This window comes from Podarcis filfolensis (genome assembly GCF_964270895.1).
Source record: "Podarcis filfolensis genome assembly, chromosome: 11".
Taxonomy (NCBI): Eukaryota; Metazoa; Chordata; class Lepidosauria; order Squamata; family Lacertidae; genus Podarcis; species Podarcis filfolensis.
In genome coordinates this window covers 42,088,633-42,115,961 of record NC_139613.1, presented here as the reverse complement: position 1 = coordinate 42,115,961, position 27,329 = coordinate 42,088,633, and the positions used below count along the sequence as shown (strand labels likewise).

Genomic DNA, 27,329 nt, shown 5'->3' with positions numbered 1-27,329 from the left:
CGCCTTCTGGCATGGCCTTTTCTCTTTTTTATCAAAGGTTCTAGAGTCACTGCTTCTGGACAGGAAAATGCTTTCCTGATTCTTATTTTATATATCATTGTGTGAACCCTTCTCACTGCTTGCACAATAAAGAGCTTTCCATTTGTTTATATGAAAACATGAAAATTAACTGTTTTAATGGCAAATGGATGAATGTACACAACTCACATGACAATTCTTTTATGCTCTGTTTTGTGGGCTCCAAGTGCAATTCCACAAATTTTCAGAAAAATGCTTTCTCTTGACAATTCACACACTGATACCTAGGGGCAACAACATCAGTACTGTAGGCATGACCCAGCTGTGTTTTGCAGTTCAGAACAATAATCACATTTCAAGTTTACAAGTTAATCCAGAAGTCCAAAACTTACTAGTAAGCATTTTTATAATATAAAAGCAGTAATAAGTAAAATCAAATTGCTCAATGAACATAAAAATAAACACATTAGCTTACTTAGCACCTTACAGTGTACTTTTTTTAATAGACCAGTCTCAAACCATGTTAACTTAGTGAAAAAGTAACCTATATTACCTAGCCTATAACAAATAAAGCAATACATACCTATCCCACTGCTCTCCGCCTCTCACAAGTTATGAAGAACGACTTGTTACTATCTCTTCTTTAAAGCTAGGCTGCAAATCACTGTACATTAAAGTATTTTGAAATAACACAAGTTGTCAGATTAGGTGATTGCCGAATGCACACCTTCTCCTATCAAAAGCACACCCTTCTGTAGCAATGCCATTTTTCACAAAACATAGCAATGAACAGTCCTACTGTTTAAACACACATTTTCAGTCTGTTAAAGGAAAATTTATTTCAGAGAACATTTAGATTCATTAAAATTGTTCAGCTTGAAAGAATAAACCAGTTTTGGGCAAGAACAAGTCTGTGGTTGAATGCTGTGGCTACAGCCGTTATGAAAGGTAGCATCATTGATCCTTTATATAAAATATTTGTAGTTGTAGAAATATATTGTAAAATGTACATTCCTTTCTTGATGTGATCAATGCTTCATTAATGACACAAATTAAATGTCACTTTTTAATAACATTGGTCCATTCAACTCATTTCAAACAGCAACCTGCGCATCATTTCCAAGCACAGTTCTAATAGTTTATACCACAGTTACAGGTTTCATTATGTTATTTAAACCACAGCAGTAAGAATCCAAAGAACTGCTTTTGTAGAGCGCAACAAGATTGTTTTTCACTTCTCCCATTTTAAAAGCAGTTATTTGTTACATACCATAAAATGCTACTGCTTAAACGAAAAAAAGGGGAGTGGAAGGGGAGAAATCAGTTCCAAGCCTACTAAAATACACAAATGCACAGAATGGGCCATGTGGCTCCTTGGATCATTGTCAAAAAAGATTAAATATTTATTTTAAAAACTGGTTGAAGAGTTCAAAACCAGGCAGGACATTAGGATTTTCGTGATCCTGACAATAGCAAATTAAAGAGTTTATTTTTTCCATTGTTCTTATCAAAAATAAAAGCAACCATAAATGCATGCTGAATATATATGCATACAAGCCATATTGCATCAGTCAGTGCTTACTGCAAAAAGTAAGGTTTTAAGCCTATTTATCTTTCCCTTGTTGAAAAAGATATAGCTACATATGTTTAAAGAGTATACCAAGATTTCAGTAATAGCTAACTTTCCTGTAAGGATGCCTTCACAGTGCACAGTAAATTATTGTCACATGTAAGCACTCTAGTGTAAGGAATTGTGAGCAAGAACATCTGAATTGCACGTTTCACAATTAAGAACTACTATAACAGCTATGCTCAGACTTCTTGGGCTGCGGAGGAACATGCATAACCTCTGCATGACCGGCTAAGAAAAACTCACAAGCTGCCAGACTCAGAACATTTGCAACTCACAGTTCCGTTTCAGATGGGACAGAAATGCAGAAATGGAAGGAACAGGGAGAAGCAGCAGCACCAAGCTTCATGTCAGAAGCTGCTCTAAGGACCCTTTCATAAATCTCCAGCACTAGTATGTGGTTGTACATCAAAAGCTTGACATGAGCCATGGGCCACTCTGCAAAATTCTGCTGTGCTTTTCCTGCATGCAACCAACCATACAAAACAGCCCCAAAATTCAACTAAAATCAAGAGGGATTTTTGCCACAGCTGTATACCAGTATTTAGTACTACAATTCTGCAAAGCAAACTGCTAACCTTAGCACACAAATATTTGAGCCTAAAGGCTACCTTAACCCTTGGAAAAGTGAAGTGCAGCTAAATGTTAAAACTGCTCCTTTCTCCTCAATTCTGCTTTCTCAAGCTCAGATACTGAATACAAAGCTTTGAATACCACACAAGTCTAGCGGAAACCACAGACTTCATGAGCCACCAAAAACAAAACAAGACAGAGTAGCTATAAATCAAAGCTTCACTAAGCAACTCACAGACACACATACATTTATACAAAACCATTGTCCAAAAGCTCAGTATGCAGCCCCAAGGATCCTGTTTAAAGTCTTTTGTCTGCTGAGCATCCTTTGCTTTTGTGGCAGAAATAATTTGACCTCAAAAGGATCAGACAAGTAATGCAATTAGGCGCAGCACAGAGAGGAGTTTGTTGCACCTCCTCAAGCACATCAGACCAGCAGTCAACATTCAAGCAGTTTGATCTTTCTGTAAAGATTATCTCAAATCAATTCACATATCCATTTATTCCCCCATCTTTTAAAATGCCCACAGAGAAACAAAAATTCACAATTCCCAAATTGCCTTTTCTTCATTGTTTTACAGAAATCTATGTAAACCATATGCCTGGACTTTGGAATACACGCGTATAAAAAGATTCATTTAAACACTTTGCAAGCAAAACAAAAAAACTCATACCATACAAACAAATTAAAAGTAAACAACCTGAAATGTTCACAGTGCAGGACACCCAGGAATCCATAAAACAGTTATTTTCAGACACTCTTAATACATGATAATAAAATTAAGGAACACAACTTTATGAAACATGGTACCTTGTAAAAGTGAAAATTATTGCATATTTACCATGTTTACTTGCAACCCATTTTAAGGCTAGATTTAACAAACCCAAGTTAGTCTTTTATAGCTTCTGGGAAGTTATCCATCAAGAAGCCTGACACTGTCTTTGCTAAAGAATTGCAAAATGGGAGCTACACTTTGTCTATCCAGACATTAGGGCAGAACTTGCACACTCTGAACACAAAGCTGTTTCACTTTAGATGTTTTGTCTCACTGCTACTACAGTGATTTAAGTGTTTGTCAGGAAGGAATTCATTTCATATCTGAAATTCACATAACTGTGCCAGAGTTCCATGGTGTACCAAAAAGGAAGCAGCATAAAGAGTAATATTCCTGGGAAATCAAGCTACATATCAGAAGAAGATTGGCACAAGCAGTCTGAAAATGCAATTTGCCATGAACGAGAAGTTAGCAAATTAGGCACTTTTATTGCTATAAAAAGTCAAACTGCACTAAATACTGACCAAAATTTCCCCCTCTAAATAGAGGTGGGCGGGGGAAAGTAGTGTCTTCGTCCATCACCAACCTTTCAACTGTCTTAACAGATCCAGTGAATTTGCTGATTTGAATAAATTATGTGGCTGGCAGGCATGTAACTATTCAGCAAATCTGTCACTCAACAATATTTAAAATGGCCTGTAAATAAAACCTGATTTACTTGGAAGTTAATTTGAGTTTCTTTCCCAGGCAAAATGGAGACTCGCAAAGTTTATACTTTCCTTGACAGTCCTTCAGAGCAAGGGAGATTTTGCAAGAGAAGAGGCACTATGCAAAATTATAAATGGTTTACTCAGTTCCCAAACTTTAACCCAGGTAGGCTGGAAGTTTGGTTTTTGAAATCTCAAACACTTATTACAAGCTGTTCTACAGTGCCAAGGTAAAGGCAGGATATGGAGAGAAAGAGAAATTCAGCAGCAGCTCTGTAGGTAAGTTATGTTCACAGTCATGCCTTCAGAACAATCATGGGACATCATTTTGTAAACCATTCAAGATTTTTTTTAGATTAAGCAATCTGTACATTTTGTTAAAATAAAAACTTAAATGCCTTTCTCTTGCACTCCTTGCTGCATTCTTGTTAAAATTGTTAAAATGTTAAAACTGTTGCAACTATTGTGTTGACACCAAACTCAATGTTGAAGCAGAAAGATATTGGTCAAAATGTAACAGAATAGAACAGTACAATGACATAACAAAACTCAGGCTGAATATCATGTGCTGTCCTGAACATGCTTTGAATTCTCTCCTTGCAGTACTTTAAAAAGGCTAGTTTACATTCTATACAGTAAAATTATCCCCCCCTAAATCCACATTTTAACATGCTGCATATTCAAACCAGTTGCTGTTATTCCAAAATGGCAGAAACAGCAAAATCAGACCAAGAAAACCAGGTTTACCATATCTGAACACCACCACCCAGTCCTACTGGAACTGGAGAGGAGGGGGGAGACAATCTCTGAGCAGAATTCAGCTTTTCATTATACCATTACCATTTTAAAACATGCCTTTAAAAAAAACCTGGTGCAGTGCAAAAGAGAATCAAACAGACGAAACTAGTTTCAAAAGCCAGTAGATCTGAGGGAGGATCCTGAACTAGCAAAAGGAGAAATTTGCCTTTTAGCATACAAAGTCATAAAAGGTCTAACTATATCCAGAATACAAAACAGGTGTGTCCTCAGAAGTTTCAGGCCAGTTGCCACCCTGTGTGACATACTGGAAACCAAAGAATTATTGTACATCAGAGCAAATCTAAACACTTAAGAGGTTAGTATAGCACTAGGGCTAAATAAAATACTTCTCTGAAATCTAAACACACAGCAAAAAAAATGCCCTCTAATGCATAGTTAGGAACTAGCAAATGAAACACTGGAAAGCATTTTTTCCCCTCTGCAGGTAAAAGCTATACTGCATTTAAAGTGCAACACTGCAATGGTGTCACTCCCATATTGCGATGAGAAGCCTTCCAGCCCATCACTAGGTCCCTGCATTGCTTTTAAACCTGAGAAAGGGTAAAGGCTGGATTTAAGAAACCTGCTCAGCTACTTTGCACCAGGTCTGTGGCAGACTTGTGCAAATGAACAACCATCAAAGGTCAAAACTTTTCATGATAGCGTCATGGTCAAACTTGAAGCTCAGAAAAGCTCGTGAGGAGAAAGTGAATTTGCAGTGGCCATTGCATGACCCTGATTGTCCATGTTCTAAGAGCTGGTCTTCATTGACACAACACATGTCATATGCTGCTTCTGGATTAAAAAAATAAATAAAACAAATTATTTAGCAGCGGCAAGTGTCAGAAATAGTCTTACTATTCAGATTAAAAAAGAACAGTACATACAGATTACTAAAGAAAGTTTCAAATTATTTGGCCACTTATTCATTAAAAACTGTTAAGTTAAAACAGGTTTGCAGGAAAGAACACTTGGAACAATCTACATTTGAAGTGATTTATTTATAGCATTTATATACTGCCTTTTAGCCAAAAAGACTGTCAGAGAAATATAGAAAAAAAATCAGTAACATATATATCTTCCTTCAACATACAGACATTTGCAGAACACTCTGGTTGCACAAGTGACACTTGCATATGGCAGATAAACTGAATCAGAATGTGATCATGGGTCGAGGTCAACATGTGACTTTCTGAACAACAGTAGTTCACATACAATTGGTCTCCACTACCAAAATCTCCCACATCCAAGCTATGAATTAAGACGTGTGGTTTTTACTTCAGTAGTTTTATAGGACCAAAAGGCCCAGTACCTACAAAGAATCAGGAGGTACTATTTCTTCTGTGGTTTGCAGTGTAGGGCTTCAGTGTGATAGGTACAATGGGAGGCTTTTAAATAAATAAATAAACTAATTGCCACATTTGTGGTGCAGGGGTTCACTGGAATTGTTAGATCTTCCCTAGGCAGCTGCATGAGAATTCCCTCCTTCCCCCACAAAGGGTTAGGATTTATCAAAATGAAGTGGAGAAAATGTGTAGATGGTATGAAGGGTGGGGGAGAGTGTCCTATCCCCCAGTTAATAATTAACACTAGGGAAGTGTTTGTGGATGGGTGGATGCGTGAGAGAGGGAGGACTGGCTGGCTGTATGTATGAGTGAGAGAGGGTTGGTGAAGAGACTCTCAAGATCACCACTACAAAGGTGGGTGACTCTGGCTAGGTCCACTACCAGCAAGCATCCCTTAAAACATGACCCCAAAGGAAATGCAGTTCTTGGTGGGGGTGAAGTTCCCTAGTCGCCAACTAAGATATGAAACCAGCATGTATTGTATCCTGGTTAGCAAGCATAGCTGCACTCATGGCTAGTGCCTGGCCCCACATATCATGGTTAAGTGGCTTGAGATAGTTACATCTGAACCAGGGTGTCGTGTTGCTTAAGATACAATGCACAGTGAAAAATAACCAGCAAAAGTGCTAACTTCATACGCATACTTACCTGTTTCAAAATTATCTTGAAGTCTCCTGGGATGTAACTTCTTTTCACATTTCTGGTTAAGAAGATAACTGTATGAGTTTGAGTTTTGTATTAGTTTTGAGTTTTGTTTTAAATGTATCTGGCAATGGATGAAGAGTGCAGAAGAGATGCCTCTTACCAAGTAGATATATTTAAAAATGCAGAATTAGGTTGCTATACCTTGAAAGCTACAAAGAAGAGTCTCTTTTGCAGGCCAAACTAACTTCATGGAAGGTTACCACAACCCAATGGTTTTTCACCACATACAGAAATCTGAAAGCATATGTATGTCCTGTGGCAACTCATACTGCAAGCTCTACCCCCATTACTTTGCATTGTTTTCTAGCTAACTGACCTAACTTTTGCTATCCTCCCCAGGATTACTTTTGAGTGGCAGTTTACCAAGGGGAAGCACAAGAGACTCTTTTCAACTACTTCTGGACAAATCCAAATAAAGTTACAAGAGGACACTCCCCCACTTCCTTTTTAAACCCAGCCAAAATCTGGGACAGGTCTCAAGAGCAGCAAAAGCCCAGAAGCTGACAGTGTCCAAGCCAACGTTTTATCTGTCCACAGCCTGTCTCATGCTGCGAGGGCACTGTGAGGGCACCTGCAGCTCCAACTATCATTGCAATCTTCTTGATACCCTCTGTGATTCTACAGCACTGCTGACCATTCAATGTTCTTTACACTTCTTATTTACCGTTAAACAACTTACCAAAGTTTGGATCTGTTTAGCTGGCTGACTTTGCACTCCGTTAGTTTTCTTCTTTTGATTGGGAGTGTCTTGGTATTGCTTTCTACCATTGCTACGTGGGTTCTGAGCAAACCACCACACAAAGAAAAAGAAGGAACTGAAGTTAAAAATCCATGGCCGCATACTGTACGCTTATGCATATATTAAACTGAATGAAATTTGATAACTATATTGTAGATGATTAAAGTACTGTGCATATGCTTAGTAATTATCCGATTACCGTAATATATACAGTCTTATTCCCTTAAGACACAAGCTTGTGAAGTTTGAAAGTTAAAATGCCTCATGTACACAGAAAACCAAGTTTCACAGAATTTGAGCTAGCACAAAAATGTATTAAAAAGAAACTCACCTTTAGTTTTAATGCATCAGACGTCTCAAAATGATTGTTATATGGCTTCTGTTGCTGCAACTGCCTTTGTTTCGTCCACTGCTCTCCTGAAGGACCATCTGTAACCACTGGCTGGCTATAATGGAGTTTGGATCTAATCCATCAAAAAAAGGGGGGAGCAGGGGGCTTGTTTAGAAAAGATCAACAGCAGATTATGATCACAACAGCTTTAACTCGAACTGCTTAGGTATTCCCTGCATGAGACTATATTCGCCAATTAACCATTGTGACAGTATGTTATAGATTTCCTCTTTAGGGCATTACTGCTTGTTTCAAAGGCACTGCAAAGTGGCAACTGCTGTTGACAAATGCATGATTCTCAGTCCACTCAGATTAGCGGCTTAGCGGCTATTAACGGCTTAGCGGCTTTAAGAAAAAGGAAACAAACTCGCAAGAACTCGCAAGACGTTTCGTCTTGCGAAGCAAGCCCATAGGGAAAATCGTCTTGCGAAGCGACGCAAAAACCGAAAAACCCTTTCGTCTTGCGCGTTTTTCGTCTTGCGGGGCACCACTGTAATGAGAGATGCAGAGTATATTATTCAATTCATTACCTGCCCTTCACCAGCAGGTCTTGGGGCATGTGTGGCCAATTCCACAATCTTTTCATCTCTACAAAGGTGTGACCAAGTTAGGCTTGTGGAAATTTTACCATTATGTGCATTTCATTATTTTGCCACATCATCAGCAAATCACAGAAACATCCACATGTATCACAGAGGCAGACACATTGCTCCACTGTCCATACAAAAGTGCCCATTCTCATATGTCTGGAACCAAGTGGTGGTTTAAAAAAAAGACAATATGAGATTTATTGCAGATGTCTCTTTCCAATATGGAACTGTAGAGCCTGCATGTAAACATTGTTTGTTAAATTTGTGTCCCAGGGGAAAAGAAAGGGCCAGTGAACCAAAATGCCACATCACTGAATAACATTTTCCTGCAGTTCAATGCATTTATTGAATACCCACGATACAAGCATACAGCGGTACCTGGCAGTATTTTAACTACACATTCATACATATTCAGCACTTGCAATGAACTGTAGGCGAACTTGCCTGTGGTTCTGTTTGATTTGTAGACTGCCATTTGATTCAGAATTCTGAAGGCATTTCATATGTCAGTTTACCAAACACCTGTTCAGTCCCCCCTAATTATTGGTACGGCAACTCAAGAATTTGCTGCTTTCAAAGACTTTCACTGATGTCTTGCCAAGCAACAAGCTATAACCAATCTTAATTTAGGTTGTAAAGACTGCAGTCCTATAGCCATAGAACTACCTAGTCCTTCTGTCGTAACAGCCCAACATATCCTTTCACTCTTCTTGATCCACACTGCTCAGTGGTCCAGAAATCTCCTGTCCCCTGAAATGACTCAGCCCTTGCTATTCCTTATGCCTCCCTTGCTCCCTTCAAAACCTTCCTCAAAACTTTTCTGGAGGGTCTTTGGAACAATTCCCTAGTCCTGATACCCCACTGTAACTAGGCTGAAATATTGAAATAATGGAACTGTTTACCCCTTCCTCCATTTTCTTCCTTCTGCTTATGTTTAGACTGTAAGTCCTCCTGGGAAAGGACCAGCCAAATCTGTTCTAATTAAAGAACCACTTACATAGATGCCAAATGTATTAATACCACTGCTGTTGATAATGCTAATGATGATAGTTATGTACTCTCAGCATCCACATACGCCTTCCCTGAGAATAAGCCCTTTGCATATACAGTGGAACCTCGGGTTACATACTGTCCTCCTTATGAACGCTTTGGGTAACGAGCTCCGCTAACCCAGAAGTAGATGCTCCTGGTTGTGAACTTTGTCCCAGGATGCGAGCAGTAGTCATGCGGCAGCAGCGGGAGGACCCATTAGCGAAAGTGCGCCTCATGTTAAGAACAGTTTCAGGTTAAGAACGGACCTTCGGAACGAATTAAGTTCGTAACCGGAGGTACCACTGTAATAGGTTTTACTTTGAGCTAAAAATGTATGGGATTGTACTGCAAGTCTTTTTTCCTCCAACATCTATACTGGTTAACACTTCTGTAAAATAGAACATTATTAATAGAACATTCCATCATTCTTTCGCTCCATTTAGGTGTTATGGACAATGCTTGGGGTGGTATTCAGCTAAATAATTGCACAAATGGCAGCTTCCTGTTTCCAGTGCACCAGGAATGGACTCTCTCCCAACACTAATAAAGATGGAGGAATTTCATTATCTGCATTTCTCTTTGGTTGAAAGAGGTACCAGGCTCTCACCTGCAGTTTGCCTGGCGGTCTGGCACTCGCTTCCCCATGGAATGAGAGGGCAGGCAAAGGCACTGGGTGCATGGAGCACTCTGGCTGCCGTGACACCCCCCCCCCATCCCATTCCTGGAAGCACAGGTTATCCTGTTAATTGGATTCTAATTGGAGTAAACTACAGGCGCGTGCCAGAGACGATGAGATAAGAAACAGCAAAAACAACCCAGCTACAAGGATGTAAAAGGTTTGGACTGAGAGATTTCATTTGGTGAAAGAGACAATGGAGGGAGGGGAGCCCACAGTTGGCTTCTTTAAAGTTTTTCTCTACGTTTATGATACGGCAACCCTCCCCGGGACTGCAAGTTTTATTAAAAATATCTGCACAAATGAGGACGGAAGAAGTTGGAATATAATACTGTATGGAATTTAACAAAATAGGAACTGAGGGGGGGGCGGAATGCTATGCTTTGAAACACAGAGCAAAATCCTCCCTAACCTCCATTATCCAAAGGAATGTATTTGAGATAATTGGCCATAAATCAGCAGTAGGGAGCAAAGGAGTCTACAAGCTGCAGGAATAGAAGTTTTTGGATTAACTATCTGTAGTCTGGATTCAGACCATTCTTCCTAGGCTGGAAAAAATGGTGAAGATGGCTTGTTTACTAGAAGCCGAATCACGGGATGAAGCGATGCAGTGACTTTTGGAAACTGAGATAACAGCTTCTCCTGGGGCATGATGGGAACCATCAACAGGAATGAAGACTACAACACCATATATGAATGGTGAGAAAACTGTCAAAGAGAAAACTGTCACACGCAGGAAAGAATAAGGATTACAGCTAAAGTTCCTCACTTGAAACTTTATAAATTTTCTATAATACCAACACGAATAGAAATCACAAGATTGTAGCTGTTATACAGGGGGTTATTATATCTGAATGGAAATTATTAAAAATTTGGAACGCATAAAAAAGGAGAAGAATCAACTCATCAACTCTAGCATGCAAGGGGGCCAATTTAATTAAATCGTATAATTTGACAGTTGAATAATTGGCATTAATAATTGTATTAATTGGATAAAATTGGTATTGTTATAATGAAGCTGCTATTGGAACAATATTGGAGAAAGTCAATAAAAAATTATATATTTAAAAAAATAATGCACAAATAGAACAAATCCCACTCACACTATGGAAGTTCCTCCTTTTCCTCCCCTATACATGCCCCACACCAATCCCAAATTGACTTCATAGGGTTGGGGGAACCCCAGAACAGATTTAGGGGTCAAGAGGGAGAGAATGTTTCATCTGAACAAGGAAATATCACTTATTTCATTAAAATTATATATAATGGCTATAAGGTTACTGGTAGATTTCAAACTGAGATAGATTGTTACCTCATTTTTTCCATGTTGGGTTTAGGTGGTGTGCTACTACTAGTTGATGAGAATCCATTGTCACTATCAGAAGAATCTCCATACCGTCGAGAAAGCCAGTCTCTCAGTGGTCTGTGGAGAAGGTAATATTGGGTCAGCAACATCCAGCTTCTTAGGGGAAATTTTAGAACACAAAAATAAAAATGTCCTCAACACAGAGGTGAAATATAAAGGACTGTTTTTCTCTCTCTCGTCCTGAACACACCTGATGAAGGGAATGGCCATGAAAAACTTGTTAGGTGCCAAACCCAACTTGGACTTCGGAGTCATATCATTTCTATGGCAAGGCAATTTGTCAATTGAGAACCATTCAATGTTCTGAAACACAGAAAAGAGATTCCTTATATTACACATAACTAATGGACAGGGATAACAATCTGAAATAACATTGCACCTAGTCAGGAAACAGCATGCTTTGTCATCACTAGAAAATGACTGATTAAAATTCAGTTCTATATGTTGCAGACCCACCCAAAACAGAAAACTCAGAATATCGCCCCCTCAACTGCCAAACTACGCTCAATGTGCTGCAATTTCTTCCAAGATGTTGATCTGGTTCAAACATAACACTAAACCATGGTTAGTGTTAACTGTAGATGTTAACCATAATTAGTAAGCCATGGTTAAAGCTGAGGTGTCTGGCAGACAAACTTTGGTTTAGTACATCACAGAATAGAGAGCAGTTAAGCCTTAAGAGCAGTCATGATTTTGTTCCACTCTTCACCCAGGGTTCTGTAGTTTTTGGACCATGAAGGCATCTTAACCATGGTTAAGGACATCCAGATTTACACATAACACTAAGTTATGGTAATTGTTAACTAAGATTTATAAACCAACTACAAAACTTGTTTAACTGGCAACCTTTATCCTTAGGTAATAAAAGTTAAGCTGAAAGGCTTGGTTCATACATAATGCCAGGTCGTGGTTTAGTGTAATGTGCAAACCAAACCATTTAGACTGCAGATCACCCCTAATATGCATGTTGCCTTGACCCGCTTCTATGTTCTTTGCCTACAGTTTTCAAACAGTGCAAAGTGCCTATGGAATCAGGTTCCCCCCAATCCCAGGGCTTGGACTTCTTGAAGTAGGCCTGATGAGCAATGGAAGTTAAAAATGGGGCATACAAGTAATATATCATGAGAAAACAGCATGCATTTGCTGTTGCAATATGAATACTTCCATGTGACTCTAACAAACAAGACAACAATATGATGCTGGTGTCCTGCATACCAGAATGGTGCACTAGAGAAGGAAGGACTCCTTAGGACATTTGACCACTGCTTTAGTCCTGCATAAATCATTATTTTCTCAATACCCAATAACTGTGTTACAAAAAAACACACGCATGTAAGTCTATTTACCCGAATCTCTCTCCTTGTTTTGGGATTAAATTTTGTGTCCTTTGGAATTCCTGGAATGATGTACAAGCGTGCCAGCTGATCATTTATTCGCAATTCAATATAGTCATCTTTATTGATGTAATCTTTTATATCAAAACCAGTTTCTTCAAATACCTGAAAATACACAGGCCAGAGTAAAAAATTGCATTTGCATTTTAGCTGCTATGTAACTAGTTATTTCACTTTATAGCTCAAAGTAATGAAAAAGTTGACTAATACTTTTCACTTGGGGAACTATATGTGAGTGAAAATACAAGCTCTTCACTACAGCTTTAAAAAGAGATTCTTTTAAAAATCAAACATACACTGCAAAGCTATCCAAAAATATTCAACAATCTCTACAACAAGTTTTGACAAATAAAAAACTTTATAATAGGGTAATTGCACATCTTATAAATATACTGAAGAGCCCAAAATGAAAAGATTAGGTGGATCCTTTCTCAATTTTAGCAAACTATTTATTACAGATATTTCTATACTGCTTTATATGCATGCATCTCAAAGCATTTTCTCAATATAAGACACAATTTAGAGAAATTTGATGCTTCCAGTAGCTTCCAGTTTCTCTGAATCATCCACTATTATTAATGCTATCCCCTTCAGCAGTTTTTAAACTGTTTCTGGGAATCCTGTATGTACATCCTTAGAAGCTCATCAGGGTTTCCTCTATGAAATCAATGCTAGCAAACAAGCATCCTTGAAAGACAGTTTGTTCACAGCCACCTTCTCTTGAAGTGTGCAGGAAAGCCCTGAATATGTTCTAGGTCATACCCTTCATGCTCACTGGGAAAACCCTGAACAAAAAGAGCTTCTAAGCTCTCTGCCTTGTTTTCAGGCTTTTGGAGCATCTTGTGAGATCTTAAAAGCTCTTTGCCTTGCTTGGGGTGGGGTGAGGTAGCAGGTAAGACTCATACAGCATTGGTTGGATCAGGAAAGTTGAAATTACACATGTTGAAAGCACGAAAGCTGTGAGTTACCTATAACGTCATCCAATTTTATTCAAGAGAACTATAACCTATTTATTACATTGGCTATATAGAAAATCTTAACACAGATAATGTCATCTATGAATTTAAAATACTTTTCATGCTTCATATTAATTCCAGAGAATATTTACCCAGCTAGGGGATTATAGAATTCCCTGTTGTCTCTCACTCGCAGTACTAAAAATGTGAAGAGCCATTTTTTAAAAAAATGACAGCAAGCAACTCAAAAACCCATTGGGGGGAAGTTACTCAAGATGAAGTGCATTGCGATCCTGTATGTTTACTTTGTCTTTCACCACAAAAGCACAACAAGTTTATATTTTATGTTGAGAAAGGGAAATTGGTTACATAGCAGGAAAAGCAATCAAGGAAGCTGTCCATAGAGCAAGCCTTGCCCTACAACAACCAGTTTCCCTATCTTATGCCACTTGGCACAAAGTATGACCAATATATAAACAGGATTAATACCTCTTCTTTAAAGCAATTCTTACATAACTGTGTACAATATTATTGGACTGAATGTCAATGAATGCATAGGAATGGCAGCAACAACAACGTAAAAATTTATATCCACGTTTGTCATATATCAGGGGACAGAAAAATCACCACCTGATAGAAAAACACTAACATGGTACATGCACTTGAGGCACATGGGAACATGTCAGAGACCTCATTTTGAGCATAAAAGCAACTCAGTCACCTCTCTAGCAGCACAGTCATGTGGAGCTTCCTCTTTATTCACTTTTCCTTTTGGAAATCCCCAGCCAGACTTTGCTAAATAACCCTGGACCAGCAGCACCTGCAAAATTTAAGCAGTCAATTCAAGACATAATTAAGCACTTAGAAGAAGAGAAGTAATTGGAGGGCGTCAAATTGTGTTAAGCACCAGTGGGACTGGGAAAGTTTCATATTTACAAGAACGATACACCAAAATAAATGGTTGAGAAGAAAATCCAGCACACATTCTTCTCTTACAGTGAGGGGAAGAATCTCAAATGATATATATTATTCAATTATAAAACTAGTATTTACATAAAAAGGTATTGTTTAGGAGAGTTTGAAATAGTCGCACTTGAGTACCGTATTTTTCGCCCTATAGGACGCACTGTTTCCCCTCCAAAAATGAAGGGGAAATGTGTGTGCGTCCTATGGGGCGAATGCAGGCTTTCGCTGAAGCCTGGAGAGCGAGAGGGGTCAGTGCGCACTGACCCCTCTTGTTCTCCAGGCTTCAGGAAGCTCTGCGCAGCCCTCCGGAGCCCGGCGCGAAATAGCGCTGGGCTCCCGACGGCTGCGCGGAGCTGCCTGCAGCCCCGGGCTTCACCCAGCTCCGCGCAGCCCTCCGGCGTGAAGTCGCACTGAGCTCCCGACGGCTGCGCGGAGCTGCCTGCATTCTGAAGCCTGGGACGCGCTGAAAAGCGCGCCCGGGCTTCGCGCACCTCTCCGCAAGCCTGGGGAGACCGGCGCGAATTTGCGCCGGGCTTCCTAGGCTTGCGGATAGCAGGCTGTTCTGGGGGCTGGGGTCGGGGGAAGCTCGGGCTTTCCCCGCGCCAGCCCCGCGCCTGGGGTGGAAATAATTTTTTTTTTGTTTCCCTCCCAAAAAACCTAGCTGCGTCCTATAGGGCGAAAAATACGGTAAGTTGATTTTAATGTTAAAATCTAAATCAATATTAATTCCATTTTCCAAGATATAAAAAGAAATCCTTCAGATCAGTTTCACACTTACATTTTCAAGGCTCTCATCAAGAATAATGGCACCATAGGTTGGCACTCCCATTTTGTACTCTTTCCATTCATCTAAAACCCTCTGCACATCTTCACCTTGAGGCAGTAAAAAAGGGCAATGACTGAAAAGTATAGGTAGTCAAGGAAATTCACTCCACCAGGGCACACGTTTTCACTCCTCAAATCATGTTTCCTTTCTTTTGTCTCCAGCAAATCATAATCACTGACATTAATGAGGGAATGTTCACACCACGAGCTTTAACACCAGTGGGTTGGTTTTTCTTTAAAACTGTCATGGGAATAATGGGGGGGGGGGCTGATATGTTAAGTCACTTGCCTTGTTGCCTGTGAAGAATCTTGAGGCACTTTAAGTTTCCATAGGGATGCTTTCATAGTTGGAAACACCTATTTGAAACACGTATTTCACCACCCCCACCACCTTAAAGCTATATATGTATAAACTGGCAATCAGGGCACTAGTCTTTAAAACTACACAGCCTAAGCTGTGAAAGGGGAAAGGATCAGAAACATGGCATGACTAAATTTACAGATCAAAGAGCTAGCAGTACAAGCTGGCCAGTGTCCTTTGGGGTAGGATGTGTTCCTGATGCCCTGAAGGGGCAGTCATGAGGCCCAGTTCGAGAAATCATCACTGAATCCTGTCAGGCAAAAGGCCCATCTAGTCTACCGTTCTGTTATCACAGTGGCCAAACAGTCCAACACCACTCTCTTGGTTATAGATTATTCTCAGTCAGCTTTTGGGTCAGAAAGCTGCCTTGTTTCCCTTCTTGATGACCTATGCAAGTAGATGGGCAGAGGAATATTCCCTCTGAATTGTCTCTGTGGGTTGGGAGGGTTCTGCTCTATCATATTTCCCTGCAAGGCAACTGCGTTCCTCAGATCGGGTGCTGCTGAGAGTACCGTACGCCCCAGAAGCACACTTAGCCTGTCCTATAAATGGGTTTTAACGTTATAGCTTCAACCACTCTGTGAATTTTGCAGTCTAAAAGTAGTATATAAATCATAGCACTTCTTTTTTAAAGTCTCTGCCTAAGAGAATGGCATGCAGCAGTAAGAAGCCTAATAATCGGCTGTGGCCAGGCAGGTGAGAAACAACAGCTTAAAGTAATTTTAGAATGCATGCTACCCCTACCCCAGAAAAAGCATGAGCTAATTATTGGCATTTTCCAGTTTTACATGCATTCATTACATAGCAACAGGAACCACAAAAATCAACAGAATCTACTTGTAATGCCTCCAGGCCAGAGCTGTGCATGCATTCCAACAAAGGGCACTCACTCCTGCACAAACCAATTTCCCCATTCATTTCTGTAGAAAGGACAGCCCACTCTGCATTAACAATGAGTGAAATTCTGTGCCATCCCCACCTCCAAACACATAGAAATTGTGTAATAAGCACATTTTTTAAAAAAAGTAACATAAAGCACACATAAATACGTGCAGCGGTGCTTACTGTGAAGAACTTCATAAATTCCAATTCTGGAGATCCCTTGCCTTAAAACCTAATCAGAATGATTTCAAAAGAGGTTACTCTCAAGTGTCTCATGACACAGGTAAATTGCCAGGGCACCTGACATCTCTAGGTAGGGCTGAGAAACACTTTTATCTGAAACTCTGGAGAGCAGCTGCCAGTCAGTGTAGACAGCAGTGAGCTAAATGGGCAAATAAGAATAATAGTCTGTTCTCAGTATGAGGCAGCTTCCTGGATGGCACTCATGAACACAGTTTCACCACACATAGTTCACAAGACTACAAAAAGACACAGTAATACAGAAAGGATATCAGCTTTAGCAAAATCTCTTATCCCACACTGAGGTAATCCTGGTGTGTTCTGCATGTAGAAATCCAAGTAAAACCAATGGGCAAGCTCAATCTGAAAACACACTCGGATGGCATTGTCCCGCTCCTCGCTGGGAATGTGCAGAATAAATCGACTGTTGGGAGGGGGAAAATAATTTTATGAACTAGTCACTGAAACATCAGAAGCACAAAGAACTCCTAAATTACAAAAATAGCAAGCGCAAGGTCAAAAAGGTTTATTTGAAAAGGACCACACATATTTTTTAAAAAGCCACCCATAGGTTTCAAGACATGTATTCAAGATCTGGGATATTTTAATGACAAACTCCCATCAGCCACTATGAGATTAGAATCCTTAAGTTTCATGCAGATGAGTAAATACTATGGTTTACATAGGACCTTCAAATGCTTTCAGCTCTCCATGATTCAGCACCACTGCCATGAACTTCACTTGAAAGCTTTGAGGGGGTTATAAAAATGCAGGAATTGTCAGGATGTTTGTAATATTTGACAAGACTTATTTTTTTATTTTACTTAATACACTTGTATACTGCCTTTTCATAACTTAACGTGTATTACAATGACTGCTAATAACAGATAAAAATGCAATGCAAGACTAAGATAAATCTAGCAACAAAAGCTAATAAACTAAGGCCAAATGAAAAAGATGTGCCTTGCAAACCCTCCTAAAAGCTAGTATAGGCATCTGAGTGAAGACGTTCAACAGGCTTGCATTACTTGTGTAAAAGCCTTGCTTCTGGCCATTATGGTTCTTACTTTGTGTGTAATAGGTAGCTGAAGCAGAGAGTGTTTAATGTTTGAAGCTTACATACATACTAGGTGGATGAAGAGGATCTTTGTGAGATACATAATTCTAGTTTTATTATCAAATAAAAGCTGCGGCTTCAATTGACTGCATATTTTCTCAGAAAAACTGCTGGGTTGGTATTTTTACAGAGGTTTTAGTGTTTTAACAAAAACACTTTGGGGATAAATATTTTAAATTTATTGGTTAATGTTATTTGTATTTCTTCCTACAACTTAAACCAACCAAAGAGAAAGGACTTTTTGGGAGCTGTTTTCATTTTGACCAAAAAACAGGCAAGTTTCATGTTGCAGTATTATCCAGCAACAAGTTGATTTAAGGTCAAAAAATCATAGTGAGTTCTGCAACGACTAGATTGGTTATAAATGGACTTGTATGTTATTAATTTGATTCAATATTTTATTAACTATGAGTTTTAATCAATCAAATATGACTAAGCAAAAAAAATCACCACTGTTCTGAAGCTAAAGGCATACTTTGGGTGAGATCCAACATCATGCATGATCCTGGACATTCCTCTCCTCCTCCTTTAGCCCTAGCAATGGACCAGGTTTAAAAAGCCAGGATAAAATAATTCAAATTGGCCACCACATCAAAGTCTGACAAGAATCTGTTGATTTGTTTCATGGCTGGACTTCTTACACAGAGTAATTGTTCTTGCCCTGCAACCCTCATGACACTGTTCAATGCAACTTGATGGGTAAAGTAAGGACTAGGTAGGACATAGAGTTTGTACAGAGTTCCTTCTGACATGCCATATTTTCTCAAGCTCAGTTTCCTATCTCAAAAATGGGAGACAAGAAAGTATTTTAGACTGAAACAGGTGTACCTGCCTTAGGAAGAAGAACCCCAAATTTATGAAGTCTAAGCATCATTTAACACACTGGATGCGGGTGGCGCTGTGGGTTAAACCACAGAGCCTAGGACTTGCCAATCAGATGGCCGGCGGTTCAAATCCCCACGATAGGGTGAGCTCCTGTTGCTCGGTCCCTGTTCCTGCCAACCTAGCAGTTCGAAAGCACGTCAAAGTGCAAGTAGATAAATAGGTATCGCTCCGGCGGGAAGGTAAATGGTGTTTCCGTGCGCTGCTCTGGTTTGCCAGAAGCGGCTTAGTCATGCTGGCCACATGAACCGGAAGCTGTACGCCGGCTCCCTCGGCCAATAAAGTGAGATGAGCGCCCCAACACCAGAGTCGGTCACAATTGCACCTAATGTTCAGGGGTCCCTTTACCTTTAATTCATCTAACAGGTTCAATCTGTTAATAATTGCCAGATATTTAATTTTTGCATGCCTGGGGCTTCTCATCTCAATAATATTAGATCACTGAGAAATCATTATTGTACAACAGATAGGGGTTAGCAAAGATGTTAATTCTGGAATTTAATAACTGATCCTGGATGCTTTAGCATTCTTCTGGATAGCAAGAACTCAATAAATTTGCTGGGAAATACCAGGCTGGGAGCACAGAATACATTTACAGGCACATGCCAGGATGATGAGGAACAGCTGAAATCTTTTATTGGCTCCTCTCCCTTTGACATTGCCTTAACATGCAAACATTAAGTAAATGGTATGAAAGCATGAACTTTCCATTTTAAAACTTGGGGATGTTTTTGTGTGTGTATGTGATCTTCAGGTGAAGGGCGGTATAGAAAATAAATCAATCAATTAATCAATTAACTGCTGTGGGCGACACATTTCCTTAACCCTAATCCGCAAAAATATGCATCATTTCAGTGCTACATTCAATATATACTTGTGTGTGTACTTGTGCATATATTCAGTGCTACGTTCAGTATATATATCTGTGCACCGCGTGTGTGTGTGTGTATATATGTGTGTGTGTATATATATATATATATATATATATAGTCTCGCACACAGAGACACGCGTCGTAAGAGCGCGCGCACTTTAAAGCCGCCTATACAACCAACGACTCCCTCTCCCTCCCCGCCACTTTGGCTTATAGCTAATTAACCGGCACCACCAATTTCTGGGCAATTCTGAGCCGCGGGATTCTAAGCCTGGCGGGACTTTTAACTGAGGGAAGGCGACGCGGTGTCTCTCTCGGGTCCCGCCTGAAGGGCGGCCGCCTCTCCGCCAGCTCCCAGAGGAGGAGGAAAGGGCTTCGGACGCTGCTGACCCCCGGGAGGTCTCGCTCCGGCCCTTCCCCACAGCCGGCCGCCTCCCCGCTTGTGGGGGCGGAGGCGTTAATACCTGCACAGGTCGTCCAGGACGCCGCTGGGAATCTCGGCCCGCTTGGTCTCCATGGGGAAGCAGCGCGGCTCATCCCGACTCCGCGGGGCCCACAGCGCCGCGCGAGACGGACCTTAAAAGTGGGGGGGGGGGAGCGAGCGAGAGGGGAAACGAAACGAGGCGAGGCGGTTGGAGGCGGGACTACGCCGTTTCCGTCCCGTAGGAAGGAGGAGAAGGTGCCAGCTAGCCAATCGCCTCTGTCTCTGGTAAAAAGAGAGGCGCGAGGCGGGGGTGGGCGGGAGGTAAGGCAAGAACCCTTGCTTCTCTCAACCAACCGCCGCGGCGAAAGGAAAGGAATGGGCTAATCGGCTCGCCCGCTGCTCAAGATGGACAGCGGAGATAGCCAGTCAAGTCGGCGAAGGACCGTGAGCGACGGGCGGGGCGACGAAAGAGGAAGGAGAGGAAGGGTTCAGCACCCAGGGAAACGAAAGAAACGTTAAAGCTCCGCGTTAAAAAATAAATAAATAAATCAGATTTTAAAAAATAAAAATAGGAGGGCGGAGCTTTCGAGGTGCGATTCGTGCGTCATTTCCAAACTGAGAGCCGCCGGGGCTCAAACCCGCCTGGTAGTCACACCCCGTAACCTGGAAGCTCTTTCCCCCTTGCCAGACTTCGGCTTATGTTGGTTGCCCAGGAACTCTGCGCACTCTGCACATGCTCAGGGGATAAGTGAGAATTTCTCAGATCCAGCCAGCTCCTTATCAGCTTGTGATCTGAGCTTCGTGGGTAAAATTCTCAGCCCCTCCATATGAACACAAGTCAGATTTGTAGCCCGATTCTGCGCGGGGTTGGGCCCTCCAGCTCCGTTGATTTCTACGACTTCACGCACGTCTTAAGGCCTAGGATAGATAGCGTGAGAATATCGAAGCCCATTTACTGAACCTATCCCATAATACATATGCATTTTCTGATACTTCCAGAGCTCCGCATATAAAGCTAGATCACTCAAAGGGTAGTAAAAAAAAAACAGGCTTATTGTTCAAGCCAAAGGCCATGACAAACTTGTGTTAGGCAACAGTGTTAATAATATAATACGGAATATGAATTAATAAAATAATTTTTTTGCAAAGCTTCTGAGCATTAAAACACACCTTGTGCTTCTCTGTGACAGCTCCAATTCTAATATTGCTTTGCCATTTTAAAATCCAGTTTGCCAACACCTGTTGTCCAAAAGAGAGAAGTTACCAAAGACAGCAACAGCTTAATTTCAGGTTAAACCTCCGAATCGCCACCAAAAAATACAGCAATTTTATCTAACTACTTTTTTCCCATGTTTTTGTTTTGCAGCCAGTGGATAGAAGGCCACTCTGAGTGTTACGAAACTATTATTGTCGCTCCAAAGAAACTGAACCATTTCTGCCTGGGTTAAAGGGTAGTAAAAAATGTGCCTGCTAGTCATATGTGGCTGTAAAGTTTTTCTTTGCTGAGAGGCTCCACAGAGAAAGCCCCACCCCGCAGGCAGCATGAGCAGCCAGCATTTTATGAACACTCATGATTGTGGTTTTACGAAGCAACTAGTTAATACTCCTCTTGTCATCAAAGGGAACTTGTTATTCCACCTTTCGCTAACTGAATGTCTAGATTTATCGAAGACTATGGAGACTTTCAAACAAGAGAGACTTCAATAGTGCCATCAACTCAGAAATACGGTAAGCCATGACGAGCTCATTTGCAAATTGCTAAACTAAAACATGGGAATGGCTTTTTGTGAGCTTCAGATGAAGGGCAGTATAATGAATTAATTAACTGCTGTGGGCGACACATTTCCTTAACCCTAACCCACAAGAAATGCATCATTTCAGTGCTATGTTCAATATACATTTGTTCATTGCATTCTATACACAGCATTCTCAGCTGACTTCACACATAAAAGCATTTCTATATCAGTTTCAGCCACCAGAGGGTGGCATGCTTTTTTTGGTTTTTGGTTTGTTTTTGTTATTTTAAGCATTCAGACAATGCCTACAACAACAACAAAGGATAGCCAGACCTTTGAGAAAAAGACAAAAGGCTAGGATGGGGCAGGGGCTCTGAAAACTACAAACTATGAGATTGTAAATAAACCCGTTTTCAGTATTCCCCATCCTGTTAAAAACAAAGCCACACATGTTCCCCTGAAAATAACTCACTAACAACCTGTATTTACTGGTATTTAACTATTTATTTTATCTTATTCATGTATATGCCCCTCTCCCTTCAAGATACGGTGGTACCTCGGGTTACATACGCTTCAGGTTACAGACTCCGCTAACCCAGAAATAGTACATCGGGTTAAGAATTTTGCTTTAGGATGAGAACAGAAATCGCGCGGGGCGGGAGGCCCCATTAGCTAAAGTGGTGCTTCAGCTTAAGAACAATTTCAGGTTAAGAACGGACCTCCGGAACGAATTAAGTACGTAACCAGAGGTACCACTGTAGTATCTTTCAAAGATGGCTTATGAGTAAAAACTGTAGAACGGTGCAATAGCTATAGTCCCTGTTAAAGGTAAAGGGACCCTTGACCATTAGGTCCAGTCGTGACTGACTCTGGGGTTGCGGCGCTCATCTCGCTTTATTGGCCAAGGGAGCCAGTGTACAGCTTCCAGGTCATGTGGCCAGCATGACTAAGCCGCTTCTGGCAAACCAGAGCAGCGCACGGAAACACCATTTACCTTCCCGCCAGAGCAGTACCTATTTATCTACTTGTACTTTGACATGCTTTCGAACTGCTAGGTTGGCAGGAGCTAGGACCGAACAACATAGCTCACCCCGTTGCGGGGAATCGAACCGCCAACCTTCTGATCGGCAAGTCCTAGGCTCTGTGGTTTAACCCACAGCACCACCCGCGTCCCATATAAGCCCTGTTAGATGCTCCTAATTTCAGTTTGGTGCAGGCTTATTAACCCATCTTTGCCATCCAAGTTGTTAAATTGGTTATCTGGACTGTCAATTCCCTGTGCCCAGTCTGAATACTGACCTTGTTATTTCTTTACAGTTTCATTCATTGGTTGCCTGCCTACAAAGGGTGGCTTCTTGTTTGATTTTGCATTTAGAGGGATACAGTGACAAACCACACACACAATTGTGAAGGACACCTGTGTCAAGCTCCACTTGAAAATACATAGAAGCTGATCCCTGATCAGATACCACTTTGCACTTGCTCCAATTTTAATATATATTTTTGAACACAGTTATGGAAAATAGCACACTACATTCCAAAACACTCTTTGCCACTGCCTGTAGAGAAATATAAGCCTTATTCTGAGAATAACAGAAAGTAATAATAGAAATAGTTGGGTTGAAAGCTGCCAGCAGACCAGACATAAAATGGCCTTGCCTGCTCCTGTGTTTTTAACCTCAGGTGCATTTGCAAAGGCTTTTCATTGAGTAGAGATAAACATCAACAGCTGTTCGAGGCAGGAGAGCAAAGCACTCTTAAAGGAATATCAAAAGTATAAAAATGACTACATAGCAACTTTGCATGTAGAAATCAAGCTGGTGAGTGGAGACAGGGAAACAGTGAGCTCTTCACCAGGTTTTGCATGTCACGTCACAGAACCAGTAAAAAAAAGTTGTCAGCATACTAAGTAAGACCTTGATAATGTTCTGCTTCTTGTTCCAATATGCTAACTCTACACAGAAATGGGCCAACCCACAGAATCACAGAAGACCAAAATACACATGATGCAGTGAGTCATTCTGCCAAATTATGCATTTATATTTTATGCTCTGTGCGTACAGTACTATGTGCGTACCACAGGGATTTCAACTATCGTTTTTGTTTTGACACTGAATAGGAATACACGGCACTGGCAGTCAACTTTCAGATACCGGCTGTCTCACAACATGTACTTCCAACACAGCAGTGATGCTGTAATGTCCCTTGTTGAAGGTTTACGATGCCAGCATCAGCGGGCTCTTTAGTTGCTATCAGTCCATCCAGGAGTGCCACTTTTATGCCAAATAATCCAGATTGTACATAAGCACTACCATTTCAACTGCAAAAGCTGACTCACTGCATACTTGTCGCATATTACTGGATGCTTGCAAGGAAGCACTTTTCCTTTCAGTACTTAAAATACTTCAGAAAAGCATCCATAAAATTGCAGAGGATAAATAATAATGGGTGGCACACAGGTAAGCCTTCTACTGAGTTCAGCAAATACAGTGGTACCTCGGGTTACATACGCTTCAGGTTACAGGCTCCGCTAACCCAGAAATAGTGCTTCAGGTTAAGAACTTTGCTTCAGGATGAGAACAGAAATCGTGCTGTGGTGGCGCGGCAGGAGCAGGAGGCCCCATTAGCTAAAGTGGTGCTTTAGGTTAAGAACTGTTTCAGGTTAAGAACGGACCTCCGGAACAAATTAAGTACTTAACCCGAGGTACCACTGTATAACCTATGGGAATAAAATACCTACATTCCACGTTGTAAAATAACAATAAATCAGTGGAAAATAAAGTTTGGGGAGCAAAGGAATGCAGCATAATCCGCAGACTAACAATCTCTTACCTAGGCCTACTTTGTATCTCTGCAGTCCCAACTTTGTAACTTTAGCTCCAGAGATGACTCTAAGGGAAGTGCGGTTGTCGAACTACTGCAGTGGTACCTCGAGTTACAAACACCTCAGGTTACAAATGCCTCAGGTTACAAACGCTTCAGGTTACAAACTCTGCTAACCTGGAAGAGTTACCCCGAGTTGAGAACTTTGCCCCAGGATGAGAACGGAAATCGTGTACTGGCGGCACAGCAGCAGCAAGAGGCCCCATTAGCGAAAGCACGTCTCTAGTTAAGAACAGTTTCAGGTTAAGAACGGACCTCTGGAACAAATTAAGTTCGTAATTAGAGGTACCACTGTACTATGGTATGGTATCCTTCTCTCTAATTGTGAGCTGATGAGTGCCAACAGACATTTAAATAAAATGGGCCTATTGTGAAACAAGAGGGAGTTACCGTATTTTTCTGTGTATAACATGCCCCCATGTGTAAGACAGCAGGCAGCAGGAGGCCCCATTAGCTAAAGTGATGCTTCAGGTTAAGAACAGTTTCAGGTTAAAAACGGACCTCCAGAACAAATTAAGTACTTAACCCGAGGTACCACTGTACTCCAAAATCCACAATGCACATGTGACAGACTGCCCTGTTGTATTCTGTGTTTCCTACCTATTTATGGGAAGAATCAGGGTCCAAGTCAACGGTGCTCACCGGAAGATGGCAGCTAGGAGAGCCTGCAGGCAGGGAAGCTCAGCATCTTTCCCTCCCCACTCAGCAGCCAGACAAGTTAGATGTGGAACAGCTGGAACTAGTTGCAACTTCAGGTGATCTTAAAAAGGCCTTCTTCCTATAAAAGAAACTGGATAAAGGTGGCAAATGTAACTATTTACTGAGTGATACTGATGACTTTGTAACATAAATTAGCACTCTATGCATTGGCAACTAAGAAGATCAGGAGGAAAGAACTAGATAAAATAGCAGTCAACTGCAAAGGGGATTTGGATATTTAATCTGGCACATTTTACTAGAGAATCTTCTGCTATTCTATTTTATGCAACAAACAATCTTAGTAGCTGTGACCGTGGTTTATAATGTATGTGTGGTGCCTGATGATTTTTATGGTTATTGCAGTTTCTCCTTTTGTTATTTTTCCGAATGATGCCATGGCCTATGGCCAGCGCAATAAAAGTCTATGATGATGACGACAAACTATTTACTGTAGCTTTTCTTCTGGCTAGGTAAGAGTGGATCTAGAAACAGTTTGTTTATCCCTTAGAAATGACCAGCACCCTTCAATGAGAGCCAATGTATTATGTAAAATACAGTACCTTACATAATACATTACTCTAAAAGTAAAGGTACTATGTGTTGGTCTGGAAGGGGGAGAAAGCACAATCAGTCAATACCTTTTACTTGGTCAAACCAAAACATTATAAAATAGCAGTCAAGCTTTCAGGTTGACCATAATTATTAATTGGGATGGATATTAAAGCAAGAGGGGAGAGGAGACAGTGAATTAAAGGGGGGGCAGGGAGACTGAAGTGACATGCACACCATAGGAGCCAACTCCTAGGCCCTTCGCCTACCCCCAAATAAAATATTTGAGAAGGCCGCCCCCAAAGGTGATGGACAAAACCATTCAATTAAGAGTGTGCCATGCATGTGATCGATTATGTAGGGCGGGACTTACTTGCTTCCCATGGGTGTAGCCAGTATTTATTTTAGGTGAGGGAGAAGGCTTTATGTTGGGGCAAGGGCAGAACCGAGTTATCTGCATTGTGATTGGTCAATTAGTTAACTATATTTATTTACTTGATGGGGGGCAGCTATCTCTGCCCCCCAATTTTGTATTCAAGTTGGCACTCCTGACGCACACCATACATTCAAACACATTTAAACCAGTTGGCTCCCCTGCCTCAATCCTAGGAGCTGTGGTTTGTTAAGAGTGCTGGGAACTGTAGCTCTGTGAACCATAGTTCCCAAGATCTGGAGGGAGCCATGTCCTTTACGTCTATGCTGAATGTGAACGCGTGGATGTGGCTGTGCGCTGTCTCTCTCTCTCATGCACGTTGGCAGAAAAGACAGAAAACACCGAGCTGCTATAAATAAGCAAGTCCCCTGCACCCTCGTTCTTACAAGGCCTCCATTTGCAAAGGCCGATGCGTGGGCTTTCAAACGACAGGGTGGGGTGTGTGGGTTTGTGGAAGGAAAAAGCCTTCGACGCCCAATCTTGCTATTCTCCTGCGCCTTTTCTGCGTGGGTCATTCTACCCGGGCTCCCCGCCTCCCCAAAGCCCCGAGCCGCTTCCGCCGAGCCTGGGTGTGGCTCCTTTGCAGAGACTCGAGGCGAAGCGGCGGCGGAGGGCGGGCTTCGGGGCCGGGCTTGTGCTGACGTTGCCCCCATGATGCCGCTGCTGCTGCTGCTCCTGACGTCTCTCCGCCTTCCCTTCCGCGAGCAAAGCAGGCCCGGGTCCGTCGCCTGCTGCTGAGAAGCGCTTTGCATTTGCATTGCGC

General features: G+C 41.3%; 1 protein-coding gene across 2 annotated transcripts; it reads right to left on the bottom strand.

The window, feature by feature from the left end:
• Positions 1–141: 141 nt before the first annotated feature.
• DCP2 (decapping mRNA 2) lies at positions 142–27,056 on the bottom strand. 2 transcript variants are annotated; one of them, XM_083577059.1, is made up of 12 exons: positions 26,953–27,056; positions 25,486–25,675; positions 17,244–17,395; positions 15,442–15,569; positions 14,419–14,517; positions 12,694–12,846; positions 11,538–11,650; positions 11,294–11,404; positions 7,624–7,756; positions 7,233–7,334; positions 6,497–6,548; positions 142–5,297 (listed from the first exon to the last, which is right to left on the bottom strand). In XM_083577059.1, exons 3-12 carry the CDS (start codon positions 17,296–17,298, stop codon positions 5,140–5,142), a joined length of 1,104 nt encoding a protein of 367 aa, XP_083433185.1. In that variant the 5' UTR covers positions 17,299–17,395; positions 25,486–25,675; positions 26,953–27,056; the 3' UTR covers positions 142–5,139. The 2 variants fall into 2 exon arrangements, with proteins under 2 accessions (XP_083433185.1, XP_083433184.1); XM_083577058.1 differs by lacking the exons at positions 25,486–25,675; positions 26,953–27,056 and adding an exon at positions 20,307–20,545.
• Between the last annotated feature and the right edge of the window lie 273 nt (positions 27,057–27,329).

What these genes read in the sequence shown, in the direction of transcription:
- DCP2 (XM_083577058.1), bottom strand. Translation starts at nt 20,359, where the DNA reads ATGGAGACCAAGCGGGCCGAGATTCCCAGCGGCGTCCTGGACGACCTG. An exon ending in AAGAGATTTTGCTAAAGCTG is followed by an intron (nt 15,570 to 17,243) that starts ATATCCTTTCTG and finishes GACTACCTATAC; the next exon opens with TTTTCAGTCATTGCCCTTTT. An exon ending in TCAAGATAATTTTGAAACAG is followed by an intron (nt 5,298 to 6,496) that starts GTAAGTATGCGT and finishes TTTTTAATCCAG; the next exon opens with AAGCAGCATATGACATGTGT.